This window comes from Hemiscyllium ocellatum, chromosome 7 (assembly GCF_020745735.1).
Source record: "Hemiscyllium ocellatum isolate sHemOce1 chromosome 7, sHemOce1.pat.X.cur, whole genome shotgun sequence".
NCBI classification, from domain to species: Eukaryota; Metazoa; Chordata; class Chondrichthyes; order Orectolobiformes; family Hemiscylliidae; genus Hemiscyllium; species Hemiscyllium ocellatum.
In genome coordinates this window covers 97,589,295-97,613,204 of record NC_083407.1, presented here as the reverse complement: position 1 = coordinate 97,613,204, position 23,910 = coordinate 97,589,295, and the positions used below count along the sequence as shown (strand labels likewise).

The window sequence follows — 23,910 nt, the reverse complement described above, 5'->3', positions numbered from 1 at the left end:
AGTGGTGACATACCTCATTGATGAATATTCACATTCCCTAACAATTTTTGACTAAGCAGTTTGTAGGTTGTTTAGCTCACAATCTTCTATGATTTAATTATTGATTCCCCTCCTCAGCTTCTGTCCATCTTTACACAGTTTCAAATCAGAGGAAGGGTATGAACCAAAACAATAATGGTCCTCTTCAGTCTCTCTGACCCGATGACAGTGTCAAATTAATTAATTTGTTTATGCTAGCAAATTTCTCCAGTTTCATTTTTTGCTCTAGTTTACCACCTAGGATTCATGACTGCAACAGTCACTACACATACAGTGGATCCAGTACAACAAGATTGTGATGCAGTCAATAACTGCCTGCTTTTTAAGTCACCAGTGAAATGTGTTTTGGACATCTTGTCACATTTAATGAGGGAAACTGACATGGTCTTACTGAACCCATAGAGGAGAAAGCAGGAATGTTCACTCATGTGGCTTGACAACTTCAAGGGCTAATGGGGAAGGAATGGAGAACAGGTTTTAATCAGTAGAAACAGGGAACTCTACTCTGTAACTAACATTGTGCTGTGCCTGCCTTGGGACAGTTTGATGAGGACAGTGTAGAAACAGCTTTACTTCATATTTAACTTGTACTCTTCCGCCCTAGGGTGTGTTTGCAGGAACAGTGTACTAAGTACTTTCCTCTGTATCTAATCCTGTATCATACCTGCCCTGGGTTTATTCAATGGGAACACGGTAGAGTGTGCTTTACTTTTTATCTAATCTGTGCTTTACTGGGCCTGGAAGTGCCTACTTTGCTCTATATCTAGCCACATACTGTAGTGCCCTGGGGAGTGTTTGATTGGGTCAGTGCAGAGGGAGTTTTACACTGTGTCTACACCAATGTTATACCTGTTTTGAGAGTGTTCGACATTAACACTGTTGCACTGACATGGTAATTTTGTTTTCAAATTATTTTTCACATGATGTCACCGGTAAAGCAAAATACCCAGCATGAACATTCCTCACCTTGATGTACACAAAGATTTATGCAAAAACATGAAACTCAGACTGAATTTGCTGCATCCAGTTCCTTCTGTTTTACCCTTCAGGCAAAGTAAATGATTAAAGAAAAACGCTCTTCTACTCACCACCATATTGTAGGCTTCTGGGACATCTGTTTCAAACTGGAACTTGCCACCCTGGTAATACCCTTCATCTGTGAACAGGACATGAAGTAAGTTCTGATGGAACAAAACCACCTACAGATATAGAGTCTACCCTGAAGTAGCATTCTTAACAGCTAACAAACACCATTTGATCCAAATATAAAAACACTTTTGCATAGTTTGCACCATTTACAGGCACCATATCATGAGCAAGTATACATAATGAATTGTTGAAAAAATGACACATTTGTCAATATTGAAGTGTTTTAATGCAAGAAAATTAATGACAGCCATTTTGTAACAAAATCATAAAGTACAGCACAGAAACAAATCCTTCGGTTCCTCTAAACCCTTCCTATGTGGGTAAGTGGAGTTGAAATGCCCATCAGTCATGATTAAAGTGGACTCGATGGGCCAAATGGCCTTACTTGTACTCCTAATGTCTTATGGTCTTATTCTTGAGGGTGACTGGAGGAAGGTTTAGGGAAGATGTCAGAGGTAGGTTCTTTACACAGAGAATGGCGGGTGCGTGGAATGCACTGCCAACAGTGGTAGTAGAGGGAGATATGTTAGGGACATTAAAGCGACTCTTGGATTAGGCACATGGAAGATAGTACAATGAAGGGTATATAGGTTAGTCTGATCTTACAGCAGGATAAAAGGTCAGCACAACATCAAGGGCCGAAGGACCTGTACTGTGCTGTACTGTACTGGTCTACGTTCTATGTTTTATTCATATACCCATCCAGATGCCTTTTAAATTTTGTAATTGTACCAGCCTCCACCACTTCCTCTGGCAACTCATTCCATACACACCATCCTTTGTGTGAAAACGTTGCTCCTTGGGTCCCTTTTAAATTGGTTGTCTCTCACCTTAAATCTATGGCCTCTTGCTTTGGACTCCCATAACCCAGGGAAAGACCTTGGATAAGGTAATTTAAACATGTCCCTCATCATTTTATAAACCTTTAAAGGTCACCCCACAGCCTCCAACGCTCTACGGAAAACAGCCCCAGCCTGTTCAGCCTCTCCCTGTAGCTCAAATCCTCCAACCCTGGCAACATCCTTGTAAATCGTTTCTGAGCCCTTTCAAGTTTCACAACATCTTTCTGATAGGAAGGAGACCAGAATTGCATGCAATATTCCAACAGTGGCCTAACCAATGTCCTGTACACCTGCAACATGACCTCCCAACTCCCGTACTCAACACTGACCAATAAAGGAAATTATGTTAAGTATCTTCTTCACTATCCTATCTACCTGCGACTCCACTTTCAATGAACCATGTATCTGCACTCCAAGATCTCTTTGTTCAGCAATACACCCCAAGACCTACCTATTAAGTATACAAGTCTTGCCCTGATTTGCCTTTTCAAAATGCAGCACCTCACTTTTATCTAAATTAAACTCCATCTATCACTCCTCATTCCATTGGCAAATTCGATCAAGATCCAGTTGTGCTGAGGTAACTTTTTTCGCTGTTCACTTCACCTTCAATTTTGGTGTCATCTGAAAACTTATGAATCATACCTTCTATGTTCACATCCAAATCATTTACATAAATAATGAATGGCAGTGGACCCAGCACCGATTCCTGCGGCACACCACTGGTGACAGGCCTCTAGCCTGAAAAACAACCCTTCACCATCACCCTCTGTCTTCTACCTTCGAGCTAGTTCTGTACCCAAATGGCTAGTTCTCCCTATATTCCATGTGATCTAACCCTGTTAACCAATGAGGATAACCAGTGAGGAACCTTGACTAACCAGAGTCAACCTATTTTGTTTAAAATGGAAACAAAGCTTGACAGTTAACGGTCAGTCATGGTTAGCTGATACCTGCTCCATAGCAAATATAGAATCATAGAAAATAGGAGCAGGAATGTGATCATGGTTAAGCTTCCAACTCGACACCCTATTCCAGCTTCCTCCCTGTATCCTTCCATCCCTTTCTTCCCAATGGGAGGTTTTAGCAAATTTAGAAGAGCTGAAAATACATAAAGACCTCAGGACCAAATGGGATTTACCAGAGGATTCTCTGGGAATCCAGGAAGGAGATTGCAGAGCCTTTGGCTTTGATCTTTATATCATCATTGTCAACAGGAGCAGTGCCAAAAGACTGGAGGATAGCAAAACATTGTGCCCTTGTTTAAGAAGGGGAGTCAAGACAACTCTGGTAATTACAGGCTGGTAAGCTTTACTTCGGTTGTTGGTAAGGTTTTGAAAAAGGTTATCAGAGATAGGATTTATAATCATCTGGAGGGGAATATGTTGATTAAGGATAGTCAACATGGTTTTGTGAAGGGTAGGTTATGTCTCACAAACCTTATCGAGTTCTTCGAGAAGGTGACAAAACAGGTGGATGCGATGTAGGTGGACCTCAGTAAGGCATGTGATAAGGTTCCACACGGTATGCTATTGCACGAACTATGGAGTTTCAGGATTGAAGGTGATTTAGTAGTTTGGACCAAGATGACAGAGTGGTGGTTGATGGGAAATGTTCATCCTGGAGCTCAATTACCAGTGGTGTACTGCAAGGATCTGTTTTGGGGCCACTGCTGTTTGTCATTTAAAAAAATGATCTGGATGTGGGCATGGAAGGATGGGTAAATAAATTTGCAGATACACTAAGGTAGGCAGAGTTGTGGATCGTGCCGAAGGATGTTGTGGATTGACAGAGGGACATAGATAAGATGCAGATCTGGGCTGAGAAGGTGTAAATTGAGTTTAATGCAGAAAAGTGTGAAGTAGCTCACTTTGAAAGAAGTAACAGAAATGCAGGGTACTCGGCTAATGGTAAAATTTATGGCCATGTAGATGAACAGAGAGATCTCAGTGTCGAGGTACATAAATTCCTGAAAGTTGCCACCCAGGTTGATAGGGTTTTTACAAGACAGACGGTGTGCGGGCGCTTATTGGTAGGGGACTTGAGTTTCGGAGCCACGAGGTCATGCTTCAGCTGTGCAAGACGCAGGTAAGGCCACACATGGAGTATTGTGTGCAGTTCTGGTCACCGCATTACAGAAAGGATGTGAAAGCTTTTGAAATGATTCAGAGGAAATTTACTAGGATGCTTCCTGATATGGGAGGGAGGTCTTGCAACAAAAGGGTGAAGGAACAGAGGCTGCTTTCATTGGAGAGAAGGTGGGTTGAGAGGTGACTTAATCAAGATGTGTAAGATAATCAGAGGGTTAGATAGCGTGGACAGCGAGAGGCTTTTTCCTCGGATGGTGAAGGCTAACACGAGGGGAAATAGCTTTAAATTAAGGGGTAATAGATTTAGAGCAGATATTAGGGATAGTTTCTTCACTCAGTAGTAGGGGCATGGAACAGCCTGTCTGCAACAGTAGTAGACTCACTGACATTAAAGCATTTAAATGGGCATTGGAATACATATGGATAATAATGGAATGGTGTAGGTTACATGGGCATCAGGTTATTTTCACATGTCGGTACAACATCGAGGACCGAAGAGCCTGTACTGTGCTGTAACATTCTATGTACTATATATGAATATATTGGACTCCAATGCCTCTACTGGTCAGTTTCCACTTGCCAACTAATCAGCACCCTCCTCTGAGTTTCCCAATACTATGATATTTATTGTGCAAGTCCTGAGGAATGCACATCAAAATACATCTTTTTACCCCAGCAATACCAATTTGATACCAAATAACTCCACAAAAATATCACTCTCTCTTTCTCACATGGTCAAAAAATATGTTGCACCATATCATCCCTCTATACGCAAGTCCTTTATAATACATGCGAGTATTATGTAGGAAAACCTGGTTGAGTAGGCTAATCAACATGGAGCCTCTATCGGATTGTCCTATTGTGTACTCGTATCACGTCACCAATGCGTTCTCAACCCCGCTCAAAGTAGAAATTGTGATGAACATTTGTTTTCAGAATATGAATGCACTGACACGTCTGGCACTTAAATAAAAGCAAAGTACTGCAAATGATGGAAACTCGAAATAAAAATAAAGTGCTGGCAAATCTCAGCAGATCTGGCGGCATCTGTACAGTTAATGTTTCAAGTACAATATGAGTATTACTGGTCAACCTTGGTTACTCTGACAAGGTAATAGGGTTGCTTAATGATGTAGTTCCATGTGGTGAATCAAGTTTATTAGTGAGAGGGCACTGTCTGACGGCATAATTGGTGACTTCTGCGATTGATGATAGGAAGAAGGTCAATATGGGGCTAATTAGAATGAGGAAGCAACCAGGAAACATGGAACAGAAACCAAACTGCATGTGGATGGCAGGTTATCCTGAAGATCAGCAGCAAACCAGTTCAGCTTTTGCAACAGTACAGTGGATCGCAAGGTTACCTTTCTAGGGCCAGCTTACAAATGACCAGATTAATTAAACTCCATTTCATTATTTACGGTGGGATTTGAACTCCTGACCTCAGACCACAGAAACCGAACTGAAGCTTTACCATATCGAATGTGAACTGTTTTCTTCTTCATTCTACTCAAGAACTTACATCTAAGCTACTATGGATCACCTTATCCCAACCCCAATTACCTTAGCAACTGAGCTATAGCAATCAGCTTTCATCACCAGATTATGGCTCCTGTAACAAAACCTAATTGTAATCCAAGTAAACCATTTGTCTTGCTGCATCACCTTTCTTAATTTGGACCTCAATGGTCAGGTATTGTGTTGAACTACTTACTGAAAACCAAAACAAATGCATCTGCTGTATTAACCTTGATCTGGGTTACAACCTTACAGACATATTATGGTTGCAAGGGATACTCTTTGCAGGACCATTAATACAACTTTTCCAGGAAAGCAAACCTGTTAGGCTTACAGAATTTGATGCCCAGGAATAAATCCTATAGTCACATGAAATGAAAAACAACACTTGACTTAACTGTTCACCTTAAATCTGTTATTCTGTCCAATGTTCCCAATCCATAGGAACACTGATTAAAACAGAGTAAAGAGCAAATCCTTTTCAAAGAGATGAAAGTTATCATACCCAGCGATTGCAGAGAGAGTAGATGTTAGAAATTGCAGATAGATGAACTCAAACTCCCTGAGGGAAGGCAATCGTTGAGAGGCATTAGCCAAGTTGACCTGTTAATCTAGAGATCCAGCAATGTTCTGGAGACCTGGATTTGATTCCTGCCATTGGCAGATGGTGGAATTTTAATTCAATTAAAACATTTTTGAATTAAGAGTCCAAATGATGACCACGAATCAATTGTCGATGGCCAAGAAAACCCTATTTGTTTCACTTATGTCTTTTAGGAAAGGAAAATGCACCATCCTTACATAATCTGGCTTACATGTGACTCCAGACCTACAGCAATGTGGTTGACTCTTAACTGGCTCCTAGGCAATTAGGGATGGGTAATAAATGCTCCATCACCCAACAACACCCTTCATCCCATCAATGAATAAAAACAATCCTATTCAAGGGCACTGCAGGAGAATGTGGGATCAGCCCAGTTTAGGCTGCTTGTCCAAAGGACATTGAGGATATTAGGATTGCCTTAGGCGAGTAAGAATGGATTTCCAAGAGTTTTCTTCAAATTAGATTCCAAATTTGTCTCTTCCACAAGTAGGGGAGTCACTGAATGAGTGGCAAAGTGAAAGACTGGGAGAGTGAAAGCATGGAATGTGCAAGAGAATAAAGAACAGAAAATAAGAGCAGGACCAACCATTTGGCCCTTCAAGTCTGCTCAGCCATTCATTATGATCATGGCCAGTCATCAAGCCAACAGCCTGTTCTTGCTTTGATCCCTTCAAACGTTATATCCAACTCCTTTTTGGATGAGCAATCACAAACCAAAGAGAAAGAGAAAGGCAGAGAATAATATGGCCAACTCAACATTATTTGGGCTTTTGCACTGCACCCTTTTCAATATTGACATCTTTGGCTCCCTGTGTAGCTACTGGATCTCATTTTAATTAAACACCTAACAAAAGGCTGCCCATCAACAATATCATTTATTATATTGACAGGCATCTCAAAACCACTCAAATCAAAAGGTCAAAATAATATCAGTAAGTTTAATTTGGTTGGAAAGTTAACTGCACCTGGTTTGAATAAATGGGGCATGCATTAGATAGACAGATAAACAAAAATAAAATCTTGTACAGCACAGCCTAGCCTCTGCTCACTTCATACTCTCATTAATTTTTCTTCCCTGATTCATTCTGTATTAGAATTGTCATTGAGAATGCTATTAGCCAATGAGTTAGAAGGGCTGTCAGGCAAAATGAACAATCTAATCTACTCAGAGCCCTGCTGCATGTCAGCTTAGTGTGATTTAGGAGTTTTGCAAAAGAGATCTCTACCCCAACAGTGTCACAGATGGTTTTAAACACTGGGATAACCTCTAATTGTAAGATCACATGAAAGGGAAAGAACAGACCATTCAATCGATCAAGATCTCTCTGACATTCAATAAAATTCTAGCTGATCTGACTGTGAACCCCTTGTAATCCTCAACTTACTCATAGATCAAAAATATAATGCAAAATATCTGCAACAATCACGGCTCCCTTCTCCCTTCAAGTTCTTCCCCAGGGCAGAAGATTGTCCCTGACCTGCTTAATGGAGGTTGCAGTAAAGAAGTGATTCATTGATCCTATTCTTCCTCTTCCCACAAGAGTGAGCTGGGCTATAGAAAGCTAAATGCGACAGTTAAATGTGACCACACTCAGAGGTTTGAACTGTTAATTAAAACAGGCAGTGAAAAATTATTTTCCAACCTTGTACCATTTCTTTCTCATGTGTTGTGCAATTTATGATAAAAATTGCAAAGCCAGACTGATTTGAACAGTTTTCTTAGGTACTTGTAAGTAAGTTGGTGTCACCAGTTGTCAGTCCAGCAAAACACCATTAAATGCAAGATGTAGAAGAGTCCCAGAAAGTACAACATCAAACATTCGGTGGGGAAGAGAAATGCACCAAGTCACAGAAGCTAAAATAAGCCATAACCAGGAACAGGAGCACACCCACAGGCAACTGAAAGAGTCCAGCCAGTGTTCACCAACAAAGAAAAATTCTGCTAAACGTTAGATCGGACAAGAGTTATAAAGACAAAGCAGCAACAAATTAAAACTCAAACATAACAGACATAGTCTCCAAACAAATAGAACATTACAAAATACAGAAAATACACAGAGTGCTTGACTGCCAGAAATAGTCAAACAAAATAAATGTGACAAAAAAAAAAGGGTTGGCAAGATGCTTAACATGAGAACTGGGAACAAGCGACTGGGTCCTATATATTCAGAGATTGAGAAAGACCACTAGATAAGAAATGGATTCAAACATCACTGAGAAGTATCAAATATCATTGAGGAATAATAATGAGAATATACACGCACACAGAACAATATCTAGTCAATGGGCAGGGGCCAGAAAAGGAAACAGGGAGAAATTCAGAAACAGAAACATTTTGTCTCTCTCCTGGGACGGGTTTGTTGTGTCCTAGTGTTTATTACATTAGCTATGACAACCTATCGCTAATTTGAAAAATGGAAACTAAACTAACTTCCTAAATAAAACCTAGGCTGAAGCGTAATACAATTATATTTCTAATTAAGTGTTTCACTGTGATTTATTTTAGGATTTCTGGCATGATAATTGAACAGCCCTGGGTTTTGAAGCACTTGCATCAATCACGGAATGCAGTGTTTTTCTCAGAATTCATCACATACTCAATGATGTTACCTCTGCAGCCCTGAATCTTATCTGACACATGGAATACTTCCCCAATTCCTCTGCCCTTCCATCAAGCAACCTTTGGCAAGGGAATCTTCAAGTGAAAATAATTTCCTTCACGGCATCGTTCACAGAAATATATCTGTTTCAAATGCATTTGTCCATGGCAGTATCAGCTGGAGTGCTCATCATATTAATACAAACTTCACATTATGGATACCCTCCATGGTATTGTGTCACAGTTGCTGTACAGGTCATTCTGCTATAACTCAATGGTTACGTTCCTCTGCAATCACGCGCTATAGAAAATTGCGCGATGGAAAACTGCTATACAAAATCGTGCTGTAGAAGATAGCTAACTGAAAATCGCTATACCCATTAATAGAAAGTTTGCGTTTTCCAAACAACATCCACAATTCATTAATTGCGTTATAGCCAATTCACGCTGATGAGACGAGTGTTATAGCAGAATGACCTGTACTAAATGGGATTCACTTCGAACTGGCATTCATGAAAAGCTGTGGGACATCAGCCGCAGACATGTATTAAGGCCCAACGTATCTCCTGTTCCAAATTCACTATCAAACCAGGGGATCAACCTTGGTTCAAAGAAGAGCGCAGGTGCTCAAGCTAGCACCAGCACCAGGCATACCTAAAAATAAGGTGTCCACCCAATGAAGGTAAACACAGCACTAACGTGAACACCAAATTGCATAAGCAGCATGTGATGTAACAGACGATCCCACAACCAACACATCAGACCTAAGCTCTGCAGTTCTGCTACATCCAGTGGTGAATGGCAATGAACAATTAAACATTTAAGATGAATAGAAGGCCCCACAAATATCCCAATCCGCAAGAATGAGGCAGCTCAGCACAACAGTGTAACAGAGAAGGCTGAAGCATTCACATCCTTCTTCAGTGAGAAGTGCTGAGAGAATGATCCATCTTCACCTCCTCTACAGAAGTCCAGCATCAGTCTTCCACCAATCTGGTTCACTCCATAAGATATCAAGAAACAGGTAAAGGCAAAAGGATATTGCAAAAGTGACAGGTTTTCATAGCATTTCAGCAACTGTACTGAAGCTTGTGCTCTAGAATTAGCCACACCCATACCCAAACTACTCCTGTCCAGCTCCAACACTGGTATCTACCCAGCAATGTGGAATATGTACAGGATATATCTGGACAAAGAAAAGCAAATCAAACCCATCCACTTAACTCTCAACAGTCTACTCTCAATCATTATGAAAGTGATGGAAGGTGTTGTTGACAATGCTATCACCAATTATGTAGCAAATGCACAGCAATAACCTGCTCCTTGGCACTCTGGGTTTTGTCAACTCCAGACATCGTTATAAGTCTTGGTCCAAAAGTCTTGCCTGGATAGGTGCAGCTCTAATAATTAAGGAGATAGGCACTATTTAGGATAAAACAGCCTGCATGATTGGTTCCCATCTACCACTGATGCTAGTGACAGCAGTAATTGCACACAAGATGTGCTATAGCTGTTCACCAAAATTACTTTGACACCATCCTCCAAACCCATGGCCTCTACTACAGAGAAGAAAGGGCAGCATACAAGGGCCAGCACCAATCTTAAGATGTCCCTCCAAGCCACACACCATCATGGTTTGTAACTAATCATTCCTTCACTGTTGTTGGATCAAAATCCTGGAACTCCCTTCCTATTAGCACTATGGCTGTACCTACCCTCCCTAAGAACTAGGTTCAAGATGAGGAATCCAAAACTAGGTGGCATAGGTTTAAGGCGTGAGGGGAAAGATTTAAAAGGGAACTACAGGGCAGGTATGAAATGAGCTGCCAGAGAAAGTGGTTGAGGCTGGTACAATTACCATATTTAAAAGACACCGGGATGGGTTTATGAATAGGAAGGATTTAGAGGGATATGGGCCAAATGCTGATAAATGGGCTAGAACAAACAGTTGTTACCGCTGGTTTGTTACCGGTGCCACATGCTAATGAGGCGAAAAATAGGGAGAGATAGTAGTTGAACATGTGGCAACAGGGATGGTGCAGGAGGGAGGGATTCAGATACCTGGATAACAACAGTCCTTTTGTATATTATAGTGAACAGCAGTCCCTGTGTGTATAATTGGGGCTCATTCTGGGATAGGTGGGACCTCAACAAATGGGATGATCAACATCTGAACCAGAGGGATACCAAAATCCTGTTGGGGTGTGGGGGGAGGGATATTTACTAATGCTTTTCAGAAGGGTTCAAATTTAGCAGGGGAATGGGAACCTGAATTGTAGCTTCACTGTAGTGAGGTAGTAGTAGAGTAGTGTGGTCATGAATAAGATTTCAAGTTTGCAGGAGTGTACTGGCAGGCAGGAAGCTGGTTTGAAGTGTGTTTACTTCAACACCAGGATTATTTGGAATAAGGTGGGTGAACCTGCAGCATGGGTTGGTACCTGGGACTTCGACGTTGTAGCCATTTCGGAAACGTGGCTAGAGCAGGGACAGGAATGGTAGTTGCAGGTTCCGGGGTTTAGATGTTTTAGTAAAATTGGGGAAGGTGGTAAAAGAGGAGGTGTGACTTTGTCAATCAAGGACAGTATTGAGGTGGCAGAAAGGATATTTGATGAGGATTCATCCACTGAGGCTACAAACAGGATAGGAGAGGCCACACTGTTGGGAGTTTTCTATAGACCTCTGAAACGTTCCAGAGATGTAGAGGAAAGGACTACAAAGATGATTCTGGAGAGGAGCAAAAGTAAATTGTTATAGGGGACTTTAACTTTTGATGGCAACGTTATAGTTTGAGTACCTTAGACGAGTCAGTTTTTGTCCAATGTATGCAGGAGGGTTTCCTGACAGTCTGTAGAGAGGCCAACAAAAGCAAGGCCACATTGGATTTGGTACAGGCCAGGTGTTAGATTTGAAGGTAAGTGAGCACTTTGGTGATAGTGGCCATAATTCAGATAAATTTACTTGAATGATGGAAAGGGATACATATATATCACAGGGCAAGTGTTATAGCTGGGGGAAAGGCAATTATGATGCGATTAGGCAAGGTTTAGGATGCATAGGATGGGTAAGGAAACTGTGTGTCCTTGATAATTATGTACTTGTCAGGTAGGGAGGAAGTGATTGAGTGAGGGAATCATGGTTTACTAAAGAAGTTGAACCTTTTGTCAAGAGGAAGAAGGAGGCTTATATAAAGATGAGATATGAAGGCTCAATTAGGGTGCTTGAGAGTTACAAGTTAGCCAGGAAGGACCTAAAGAGAGAGCTAAGAAGAGCCAGGATGGGACATGAGAAGTCTTTGGCAAATAGGATCAAGGAAAACCCTAAAGCTTTCTATAGGTATGTGAGGAATAAAAGAATGACTAGATTATGACTAAAGGCCACTCAAGGACAATAGTGGGAAGATGTGCGTGGAGTTTGAAGAGATGGGAGAGGCACTAAATTAATTATTTCATCATTATTCATACAGGAAAAAGAAAATGTTGTCAAGGAGAATACGGAGATGCAGGCTATTAGACTAGAAAGGACCGAGGTGTAAGCAATTGTGCCAAGAGTGAAAATAGGCAAGTCCCCTTGGCTGGATGGGATTTCTCCTTGGATTCTCTGGGAAGCTAGGGAGGAGATTGCAGAGCTTTTGGCTTTGATCTTTATATTGTCATTGTCTACAGGAATGGTGTCAGAAGACTGGAGGATAGCAAATGTTGTCTTCTTGTTCAAGGACAGTAGAGATAACGCTGGTAATTATAGACTGGTGAGCCTTACTTCTGTTGTGGGCAAAGTTTTGGGAAGGATTAGAAGAGATAAGACTTATAATAATCTAGAAAAGTAATAATCTGATTAGGGATAGTCAACACCCTTTTGTAAAGGGTAGGTTGTGCCACACAAACCTGGTTGAGTTCTTTGAGAAGGTGTCCAAACATGTGGATGAGGGTAAAGCACTTGATGTGGTGTTTATGGATTTCAGTAAAGTGCATGATAAGGTTCCCCATGATAGGCTACTGGAGAAAATATGGAAGCATGGGATTAAGGGTGATTTAGCAGTTTGGATCAGAAATTGGCTAGCTGTAAGACGACAGAGGGTGGTGGTTGATGAAAAACTTTCATCCTGGAATTCAGTTACTAGTGGGGTACCACAAGGATCTGTTTGGGGCCATTGCTGTTTGTCATTTTTATAAATGACCTGGACGAAGGCATAGAAAGATGGATTAGTAAATTTGTAGATGACATTAAACTCAGTGGAGTTGTGGATAGTGCAGAAGGATGCTGCAGGTTACAGAGGGACATAGATAAGCTGCACAGCTGGGCTGAGAGATGGCAAATGGAGTTTAATGTAGAAAAGTGTGAGGTGATTCACTTTGGAAGGAGTAACAGGAATACAGAGTACTAGGCTAATCGCAAGATTCTTGGTAGATTACTTAGTGTGGAAACAGGCCCTTCGGCCCAACAAGTCCACACCGACCCGCCGAAGCGCAACCCACCCATACCCCTACATAACACTATGGGCAATTTAGCATGGCCAATTCACCTGACCCACACATCTTTGGACTGTGGGAGGAAACCGGAGCACCCGGAGGAAACCCACGCAGACACGGGGAGAACGTGCAAACTCCACACAGTCAGTCGCCTGAGGTGGGAATTGAACCCAGGTCCCTGGCGCTGTGAGGCAGCAGTGCTAACCACTGTGCCACCGTGCCGCCCTGTAGTGTAGATGAGCAGAGAGATCTCAGTGTCCATGTGCATAGATCCCTGAAAGTTACCACTCAGGTTGATAGGGTTGTTAAGGCGGCGTATGGTGTGTTAGCTTTTATTGGTAGAGGGATCGAGTTTCGGAGCTAGGAGGTCATGTTGAAGCTGCATTTGGAGTATTGCATACAGTTCTGGTCATTGCATTATAAGGAGGATGTGGAAGCATTGGCTAGGGGGCAGAGGAAATGTACTAGGATGTTGCCTGGTATAGAGGGAAGGTCTTATGAGGAAAAGCTGAGGGACTGGAGGTTGTTTTCGTTAGAGAGAAGGTTGAGAAGTGCCTTAAGAGGCATACAAGATAATCAAAGGATTACATAGGATGGATAGTGACAGCCTTTTTCCTTGCGCGGTGATGGCTAGCATGAGGGTACATAGCTATACATTAAGGAGTGATAGATGTAGGACAGATGTCAGAGTTGCGTTTCTTTTACTCAGAGTAGCAAGGGTGTGGAATGCCCTGCCTGCAATAGTAGTAGACTCGCCAACATTAAGGGCATTTAAATAGTCATTGGGTAAACATATGGATGATAATGGAATAGTGTAGATTAGATAGACTTTAGATTGGTTTCACAGGTCAGTACAATGTATAGGGCCAAAGAGCCTGTAATGTTCTATGTTCTAGATTAGTTTAGGATACCTGGTTGACACAGATGATGAGTTGGACTAAAAGGGTCTATTTCCATGCTGTACATCTCTATGACTCTAAGTAGTCTAACCTTCATCAAAACAATTAGGGGTGGACAATAAATACTGGCTCAGCCAATGATGCCGAAAACCTGTGAAAGAATGAATAAAATCTTAAAACCACTTTCTAAATCCCAGGGATGCAGAGGTAGTGGTTCCAAATGCAAAAAACTGTGTTCCATCACCATGTTTGTTCTTTTATACCTTGATCTCAAAACTGCTTTCTTCCCATAAAAGATAAAAGTTGCCATAGCTCTACCAGACCTCAGGGCTGCTGTGTTATTAGAGAGTGACAAATGTGGTTTAACGAGAGGATCACCATGCCTCAGCTGAGGCAAGGGGAGAGGCTGGGAAGGAGAGTGCTTTAACCTCAGCCACGGCAGGAAGTCAACCCATATGGTTGGCATCACGTTGCATCACAAACCAGTTGTGCAGCCAACTGAGCAACCCAGCCCCATTGCCTTTTGCCCACTAATCCCAATTTTCTTCCTTTTTCCATCAAACAGTGGCCCAGTTCTGGCAGTTAGGACGATCAAATTTATTGTTGGTATTGAGTGCTGCTATAAGACGCCAAGGTATGTTGAAAATTATTTGGAATTCTTGTACTGAAGATCACTGACAGCAGTAAAGCAGTATCATTCCTAAGTGCACCAACTCTGCAAGTATTTGGTTTATAGAGCAGAAAAACACGAAAATCCATTTGAATTCTTTTACTGCTCAGCCACTCATTTGCAATGTAAATTTGCTCCCTCGAAACAACAACGCCTAACTCAACAGGCAACCTGATTAATATGATTCACTGCCAGCAAGCAGAATTAATTATATACGTGAACAGAGTTTGTTGGTATAGCATTATGAAACATAGATAGCGATTATTAAGTATTTGCTTACAGTTCAGACATACATCACTGACAGAAGTTACAGCAAAACAAGGCCATTCATCCTTTTGTGCTTGCATTAGAGGAAGCTGCACAATAAAAATGGGTGTCTTTGAACCCATTCCACTGTCCCTTCCCTTCAAAAGTCTTTAACCAATGTGTTTTTAAACAAGGTTTTCGGTCTCCATGGCTCCTTACTTGGTAAGGACCCTTTGTGTGAAAGCATTCGGTCCAACTTGCCCTTTACAGGGCAGGCGGAGGGGTGAGGTGTTAGTAGAAGGGAAACGTAGAGGATGAAGGATGGGGTGCAGAGAGCAAAGTTGGTGTGCGGGGGAGGGGGCATGGGAAGAGATTGGTGCATGGGGAGGAGACTGGGGAAGAGGATGGCAGCATGTGGGGGAGGTGGACAGGAACAGAAAGAGTGGCATGTGGGGGGAGCGGGACGCAAGGAAGAGCGGCATGTCAGGGATGGGGACAGGGACGGGAGGAGAACAGTGCAGATGGCTATAGGGGACAGACAAGGAAGAGTGGCCAACAGGGGAATGGGCATGTGCATGCCAGGTGTGTCCTACAAGGGAATGTGTGCACAGGCTGTCATACAGGAGAATGGGGAAGGGACAAAATGAGAAAAGAAAAGGCTGTGATTGCTGTGAGCAGAGGTTTGATCATTGGAACATGATTAGTTAGAGTGGTGGATTGAAACTATTGAAGGATGGTTGTTGTCCAGGACCAAGGAGTACAGGGACTTCTATACATGGAAGCTGCTCAGCAAAATTAACTCAGTCAAAAACAAAATCATATCCTCCTGACCGAGCAACATAGATCTTCTGCCCAAAAAACATAGAACAACCACCGCATCCTTCCCATTCCACAAGCACAAACAATCCTCCTCCTAATCTATATGCATAGACATAGCTCCTCACATTCCATCAAGAACAGCACCTATTAAGTATTTAGAAGAATAGCAACAATCACAGCTGAAATAAGAGTAATGAACGAATAAATCAGTCTTTAATCAAAGAATTTCAAGATAATTGTGACAACAATTTGATAGCAGTGATCCTGATATTAAATCTCCTACATATGTAGCCAGTAAAGAACGCTTTGCTGTTACAATCAGCCCCCACTTGCTTGCAACATTATATTATTACTCACTGTTAGGATGATGAAGCAATCTTCAGCACAAATCAACTAATAATAGCCCTGACATCAGCATAGAGGTATACTGGCTGATGAACATGGTACTGGGATATCATGTTTAGCAAGTTTTACAAAATTAGATATGAATCTCTCCTCAAAGTCTCTCATTCTAAAAGGTCACTATTCAGGAAGACCGCCTGAAAATTCTGCGAACATTTCGCAACAAGCCAAATATTCTCAAAAGTTAAATGCATTGCCAAAACCTTGTAATTGCATTCTAGCTTTCACTAGTCTTGGCATCTTGCAATCTGGACAGCATAGACTGGTTCTCCTGGAAGTGTGCTTATAGTGATTGTAACGAGGTCAGCCAGAGGGACCTCAGAATGAGTTCCCTGATTGGACCAGATTAATAGCCCCAATCAGGGATGCCTCATTGATAATAAACAGATGATTGTCAGGGATATTGAACCACTGGAATGCCTGACTTAGTGACAGGCAGTGTTATTGTCGAAGGCCATACATTTGTAAATAAAGGGTAATTAGTGATGAGATGTCAGCCTCTGAGTTATTATAGTGGCATTGAGAGTAAAGCATGATCCTGAGGAAACTTGCTTGCAACAATTTTAAGGTTTGGGGATAAGTATTTCTTGCACCATGCCTTTGTTTAGGAAGCTGGAGTCATTTGACCCTGCTGTCAAGGACTGAGCCCAGTATGTGGAAAGAATACGTTATTTTTCTTGGCAAATGACATTGTGACAGATGAAGAATGGGTAATTCTCCTCATAGCTTATGGAGTTGTAGCTTTTTCTGTCATTAGGAGTCTAATGTTTCCTAAGGCACGTAATATTGAAACCTTACAATAATTGATTGACGTAATTAGGGGGCATTATCATCCCAAGCATTCTTTTAAGTCTGAGCACTATCGCTTTTACTTGGCAAATAGAGGACCAAAGAAATCAAAGATTTTAACTAGGTTAAGACAACTGGTTTAACTTTAAATGAAATGCTTTGAGACCATCTAATAAGTGGGATTAATGATGTAAATATGCAAAAATGTCTACTGGCTGAAGGTCAACTGCATTTAAAGCAGGTGCTACAACTTGCTTTTTCACTGGAAAACGTGGTAAGCGGCGCGTGCGAGTTGCAAGATATTCCGATGGAATGAACACCTTCCCCGGTCCATGTGAGCTTGGGGAACACCACCTGAGTGCAGAAAACTGCAAAGTCTCACTCAGGAAATAACCTGAGCCACACCTTAGCCAAACAGTTACAATTTTCTTCGGGTCCCTGATGAGTAAAATATTGTATTTGTTGTCAATACACAGATTTGGGACAGCAACAGAGTCCCAATCGACTTAAGTGGAGTAAGAATAATCCGCAGGGTGGTCTAGAAAGATATTCAGGTGAGTTTGTACCCGGAAACTTCACCTGCATCTAGTTTGAAAGAGAAATTGCTTAGCAACATCTAAATCAGGCCATTCAGGATAAACGCCTGGTTAAATGGCCATCCGGTTCAAGTGGAAGTCAATACTGACATGGATGTGTATCAGTGATCACAGAACCAGTTTTTAATAAAGTTTGCTTTGGACACCAGCCCTTAACTTTGCACAATACTTGAGCTAGGTTAAGAACCTGTACTGGGGAACCTTTGCAGATTAAGGGCACATGAAAGGTAACTGGTTTGACTACCAGTGATTATAGTAGAAAGCTCGTGCCCAAGCTTGATGGCGAGAGATTCACCTAGATTTGCTCAACATTTTCAATTAGAGAATGGCTGTCTGAGTGAAGTTCTAATTAAATACCCAGATATTTTCTAGAAAGGTGTAGGACTATCAGAGGAGCCAAAGCATGTTGACCAGGAAGCAAATCTGTGATTCTCAAGGTCTGTCCAGTACCATTTTGCCTACAGGAAAATGTAGAAGCGGAACTCAAGACTGGAAAGTGAAGGAATTATTAAACCAGTCCAGTTTAATAGGCAGCACTGATCATACCAATTTTAAAGTCTGATTGGTCAGTTTGATTTTGTGGGAATTTTAATCAAACAGTGACCAGCTTTTCACAGTTGGATAAATATCCAATCTCTTGGATTGAAGATTTGCATGCAATGCTGGCAGCAAGTTTAACCTTCACAAAGCTTGACATGAGCCACGCTTACTCGTAATTGTATTTAGATCAGGATTCTCAGAAGTATGCCACAATTAATACCCATGAGGGCTTGCATCGATATATAAGACTGCTATTCAGAGTATCATCAGCCTGTTCAATGTTTCAGCGGATGATGGAGAACATTTTGCAAGGTCTACCTCAGGTCACCATTTACCTAGAAAACATTCTGACAACAGGGAAAACTAGTAAGGGACACTTCGAGAACTTGGATGTAATCCTAAGGCGTTTTTCCGAGGCAGGCATACACCTAAGAAGAGACAATTGTGCCAGGTCTCGCCCTCCCAAGTACCCTATTTGGGCTACAGGGTCGACAACATTGGGTCTTTCGGTTTTTGGAAGTTAGTGAGGGCGATCAAAGATGCCCAGGTCCCAACATCTGTCAAGGAGACTGGGTTATTTCTGTGTCTGGTAAATGATTATGGAAAGTTCATACACAGCCTGGCATCTATCCTAGCACTGTTCCATCAACTGTTTAATTAAGGGTCAGCCTTGGAAATGGTCTAAAAGACAGGCCCGAACTTTCAATGAATTGAAAGAACAACAATCATCCACAAACATTTTGTCACACTATGATCCCAAGAAAGATGTTATTGACATGCAATGCCTCCTTATATGGCATTGGGGTAGTATTAGCTCATTGGTGACCCACTGGAGAAGAATGTTCAATAGCTTATGCATCTATGACTTTGGGTAATGCACAGCATAAATACACCCAAATTGTAAATGAAGGAGTGGCGGTCATATTTGGAGTTCCACCAATACCTTTATAGGTGAAACATTTTGATAATCATGGACCACAAAAAACCCTGCTCAGTCTGCTTGAAGAGGATAAGGCAGTGACGCTTACATCTTTGGACTGCATTCAGCAGTGTGCTCTAATACTAAAGTGGTTACAATTACAACCATCTGGGAGGCTGAGTAGCAAATGCTGATGCACTGAGCCACCTTCAGTTGGAATTGTGGAACCCCCAATGGAAGAGTTGGTTGTGACACAATTTTCTGTCAAGTGACCAGTCACAGCGAACAATATCAGACTTTGGACACAAATCCAGTCCTTTCTAAACAGAAAGGATTGGTATTAATGGGGAAAACCAGAGGGCCTTCGCAGCTAGAATTAAAACCTCCTTGGACCTTAAGGGACCAGCTCATGGTTGACGCCATCATTTTGTTATGGGGAGTGAAAGAGATTGTTACAATCAAAGTTTGCCATCCCAAATACTGGCTGAAACTCCAACAGAGCCGTCCAAGAGTTTGCATCATGAAGATGTTGCAAAAAGTTATGTTTGGTGGCCAGACTTGGACTCAGACATAGTCATCTTGGTGAGGCAGTGCCCTGACAAAGGCAAAAATTAGTGCCAGCAATCTTCCCCAATTTGTGGAAATAGCTGAATAAACCTTGGATTCTGTTACATGTCGACTATGCAGGTCCTTTCATGGATTCAATGATTTTAGACATTGTAGATGCCCACTCATAGCAGTTGGATATGCACAGAATCCATTCATCAGTGTGTGTGTGTGTGTGTGTGTGTGTGTGTGTGTGTGTGTGTGTGTGTGTGTGTGTGTTGAAGAGTCTTGCTTAAATATTTCCCGCACTGTGCTGGACACTTCAGTACTCTGCTTAAACGGATCAGCCTCGTTTATGCACTTGTGTCTTGACTGAGTCTTGAAGCCATGATCTTCTCAAATCAGTGCTGAGTGTTCCATTATCATGAATAAATCAGCTTCTCAGTTTTTGTTTTATTCACTTCTGGGATGTTGGAATTACTGGGTAGGTCAGCATTTATTGCCCATCCTTAATTGGGCAATGTAAACTCCGTTGCTGCATGGAGTCAGATACAGGCCAGACCAGATAAGGATGGCAGATTTCAAAGGATATTAATGAACTCAATGATTTTTTTACAACAATCACAGAAGACTGATCTTTCATTCCTGATAATACTGAATTCAAATTTCAAACTCTGTCTTGATGGGATTTGAACCCATGTGCAAAGAACATTAGCCTGGAATTTTGAATTAAATCCTGTGACATGACAACTATGCCACCACTTTGTTCCTTAAATCAAGCACTACAATATACTGTACACTTTATGGCAGCAAGAAAGCCTGATTATTACATAAACATTATGTAGAGGTGCCTGTGTTGGACTGGGGTGGACAGAGTTAAAAATCACAAACCAGGATAGTGTGCAACAGGTTTACTTGGAAGTCAAACTTTGATCTTCCACTATAAATCCTGCGTCCTATGGTCCTGCCCCTCTCGCTACCTGACAAAGCTGCAGCGCTCCGAAAGCTTGTCCTTCCGAATAAACCTGTTGGACTATAACCTAGTGTTACATAAACACACAGATCTGGACCAATTCAGTGTAACACTAGGGGATTCATGTGATCTTAATCATTTCTACACCACTGTCAAGAAATTGGTTTATCAGGTTAGTAAAAATTACCTGGCATGACATTCAGCTGGAAGGAATAAAGTTTGTTTGCATCAGGGAAATCCAATTTACATGTGCCTGTAAAGATAAAAATCAATAAATGGAGTGAATGCAAGTAAAGTCAGCACTCAAAACCAAAAAGGTGTAAAGATAAAAAAAAACTCAAAAAGGCCACTCAACTCATCCCTTTATGCATCAAAATGTCCATTTAAGCCTATCCTGCTGATAGAATGACTCTCCCACGGAAGCTCATTTTTCTGGCATCTAAAACTATAATTCTAGCATCCAGATTTTATTAATCTCAATCTTCATGGGCATGTATATTACTGCAATCAGTTCTCCGAGTAAATACATTCTTAAAAGTGGTCTTTTTCTGTAGTATTGTTTAAGGCAGAACACAGAAATAAGTAATAAACTGTCCAATAATGGGTTTAAACCATCAGAACATGGTTAATAGTGATCTACTTTGTAAATAATCTAATTAGACCAAAGACCTGGCAACAATTTGCTAGCAATTCATTGTCCTGACAAAGACCATTCACAAGGGTAACAGCAATCATCTGGATTGTGTGATAAAGATTGACCGCTTACTTCTGGTAAAGCAATTAGGATGAATAACTCAAGCCAAAAATACAGAAATAAGGGGATTTTTGACCACAACATCCAGGGCAAGGAAAGAAGCATGTATCAATAAGTGTACTGGGCAGAAAAAAAAACAGAATTTGAAGAAAATAAGTTCTGTTTCAAATTAACTAAATGGAGTGGTTTGCAAACATGATGATGAATTGGCAATGGAGATGTTTAAATTGGAAAAAATAAACAACAAGATAAATACATTCTTAAGAAGGCATCAACAGACTGAGAACCATAAATAATCAAAAATTAAAAAGATTCAAAAAGGAGGCACATGATAAAATATCTTCAACAGTATTAAAATAAAATGTGAGAAATATAGAAAGTGCAGTGGAAGATTGACAAGATGAACAGATATTATTAGAAAGTGATGTGAAAATCCCTCTGAAGGGTGTGTGGAACATAATGCCATGGTAAATTTATTAGACAAAACCTTTTAATTGTTAAACAGATAAACAAAAAGTGACAATGTAGAGGTTGATGTGAACAATTAATAGAAGCAAATAAAAATCTGGTTCAGTAACTGGATTCTGATCATTGTACCCTCGCTATTGAAAGTACTCAGAATGCAGACAAAGGCTCCAGTCACAAAAGCAAAATGCCAGATACTGAAAATCTGAAATACAAACCTAGATGCTGAAGAAATTCAGGAGGCCTGCCAGCATCTGTGGTGACAGAAATAGAGTTAATGTTTTAAGTCTGATACGTCTCTTCTTTAGAACCCAGAGTTCAGACTCAAAATGTTAACTGTTTCTCACTTTACAGATGCTGCCAGATCTGTTAAGTTTCTCCATCATTTTGTTTCTTTTTAATCACAGTTGTCAAATTCTCTTTAAATATGCAATGTTGATGAAACAATTTTATTCAAAGAGAGGATGACCACAGTAATCATAGATCAAGATAGTTAAACATCACCTGGGAGAAACTCCTAAATTTCATTAAATAAAACTTTTTGGAAAACATGGATTAATCAAGGGAAGGATGACGTGGATTTGTAAAGTCTTGTTTGGACACTCCAGTATATTTTGTGTAAGAAATGACAAAAACAAATGCAGCAATATATCTGGATCTTTTGATTCCATTTCATTAAATGTCTCACACGTGAAATACTAGAAAAAGTTAGATTTGAGTATCAGCAACAATTTCAAAGTTTACTGATGACACAAAATATGATTTGGCCAGGAAAACTGTAAAACCATCAGGCAGATGCAGAATTAATGTAGATATTTGCAAGGTTAGAGACACTGGGCAGAAGAACAAGGCAACAGTATATAAATGCAATGGATAGAAATTAAAGAGGGTATATTTGAAAACGGTGAATTAAAAGGTCAAATACAATGTTCTGAAGATAGATTCTTGACCTGAAACCTTAACTCAGCTTTCTCTGTTCACAGATGCTGTCAGACCTGCTGAGTATTTCTAGCATGGTCTGTTTTTAATCTGACATTAATAAAGTTCTTGAAAGAGAGAGGCAGAGGTATTATGTGATAAAACATGTTGGGTTTATAACTAGGGGAGGGGAACTAGAGGGAATTGAAAGATCCAAAATTTGCATTAACTTTTTTGAGACTGTATCTGGAAACCCATCATATTTCTCAATGCAGACTTTATGATCAGGCTCTTATCTTCTGAGAAAATCAGTTATCAGGCTTTAAAAATGTTATCACTAAATATTTAACCCATTTTTGTGAATGAACACCTACAGCAAATGTTGTTGAATCAGTGACTGTATTCAACAGACAAAAACAAACAAAAAAATGCAAATGCTCTCAAAAACATCTTAACAAAAAATAACAAAAAAAAATGGAAATTCTTTGTCTTGAAAGGTACAATTCTGATGTAGGAGATTTTTTTAATACAAAAATCTATAAAATGATGAAAAAAAGTTTGTTCAACATCGTTCTGGCAATGGAGTGGGGCAATTGATTCGACTGGGTATTTATCCCTGGAGTCCAGTAGGTTCGCAAACAGGCTGATGAGAGTGTGTTTGCAAAACTCATCTTGCCCAGGCTGTCTGTTCGGATGCAGGCCCTTTCTGTCTCGAGGACAGCTCCCAAATGTAAAACTGAAATAATGGATGTGGCAATACGTCACAAGGAATGGTTACTGCAGGCCCAATACCGAGAAGAGCAGCAGAATCAACTGCACTTTCTTAAGTGAGTAGATTGCAAGAGTCAGGAGAAGATTTCACCATACAGAAACAATTGGTGGAAACAAATACCACGTTCAACTTCTGAAGATCATATCATTTTACTCTTCTGGATTTTGATTACAGACTGAAATGGAGAAAGGACTGGTTTATTAGATTGGTTGCCACGTGTACTGAGGCACAGTGAACAGCTTTTTGCCTTGCGAGCAATACAGGCAGATCGCATAGTTAAATAACTTAGATAGTA

At 40.8% G+C, this 23,910-nt stretch overlaps 1 protein-coding gene across 4 annotated transcripts in view; it reads right to left on the bottom strand.

Annotated features, from left to right (window-relative positions):
• Positions 1-23,910, bottom strand: part of ube2f (ubiquitin-conjugating enzyme E2F (putative)) — a 128,164-nt gene that overhangs the window by 35,461 nt on the left and 68,793 nt on the right. For 3 of the 4 annotated variants that reach the window (XM_060828065.1, XM_060828064.1, XM_060828067.1), the window contains 2 exons: positions 20,894-20,959; positions 1,128-1,195 (listed from right to left, as the gene is read on the bottom strand). In XM_060828065.1, coding sequence (XP_060684048.1) covers positions 1,128-1,195; positions 20,894-20,959 — 134 coding nt within the window. The remainder of the gene's footprint in view (positions 1-1,127; positions 1,196-20,893; positions 20,960-23,910) is intronic. The other variant, XM_060828066.1, reaches the window with a different exon arrangement.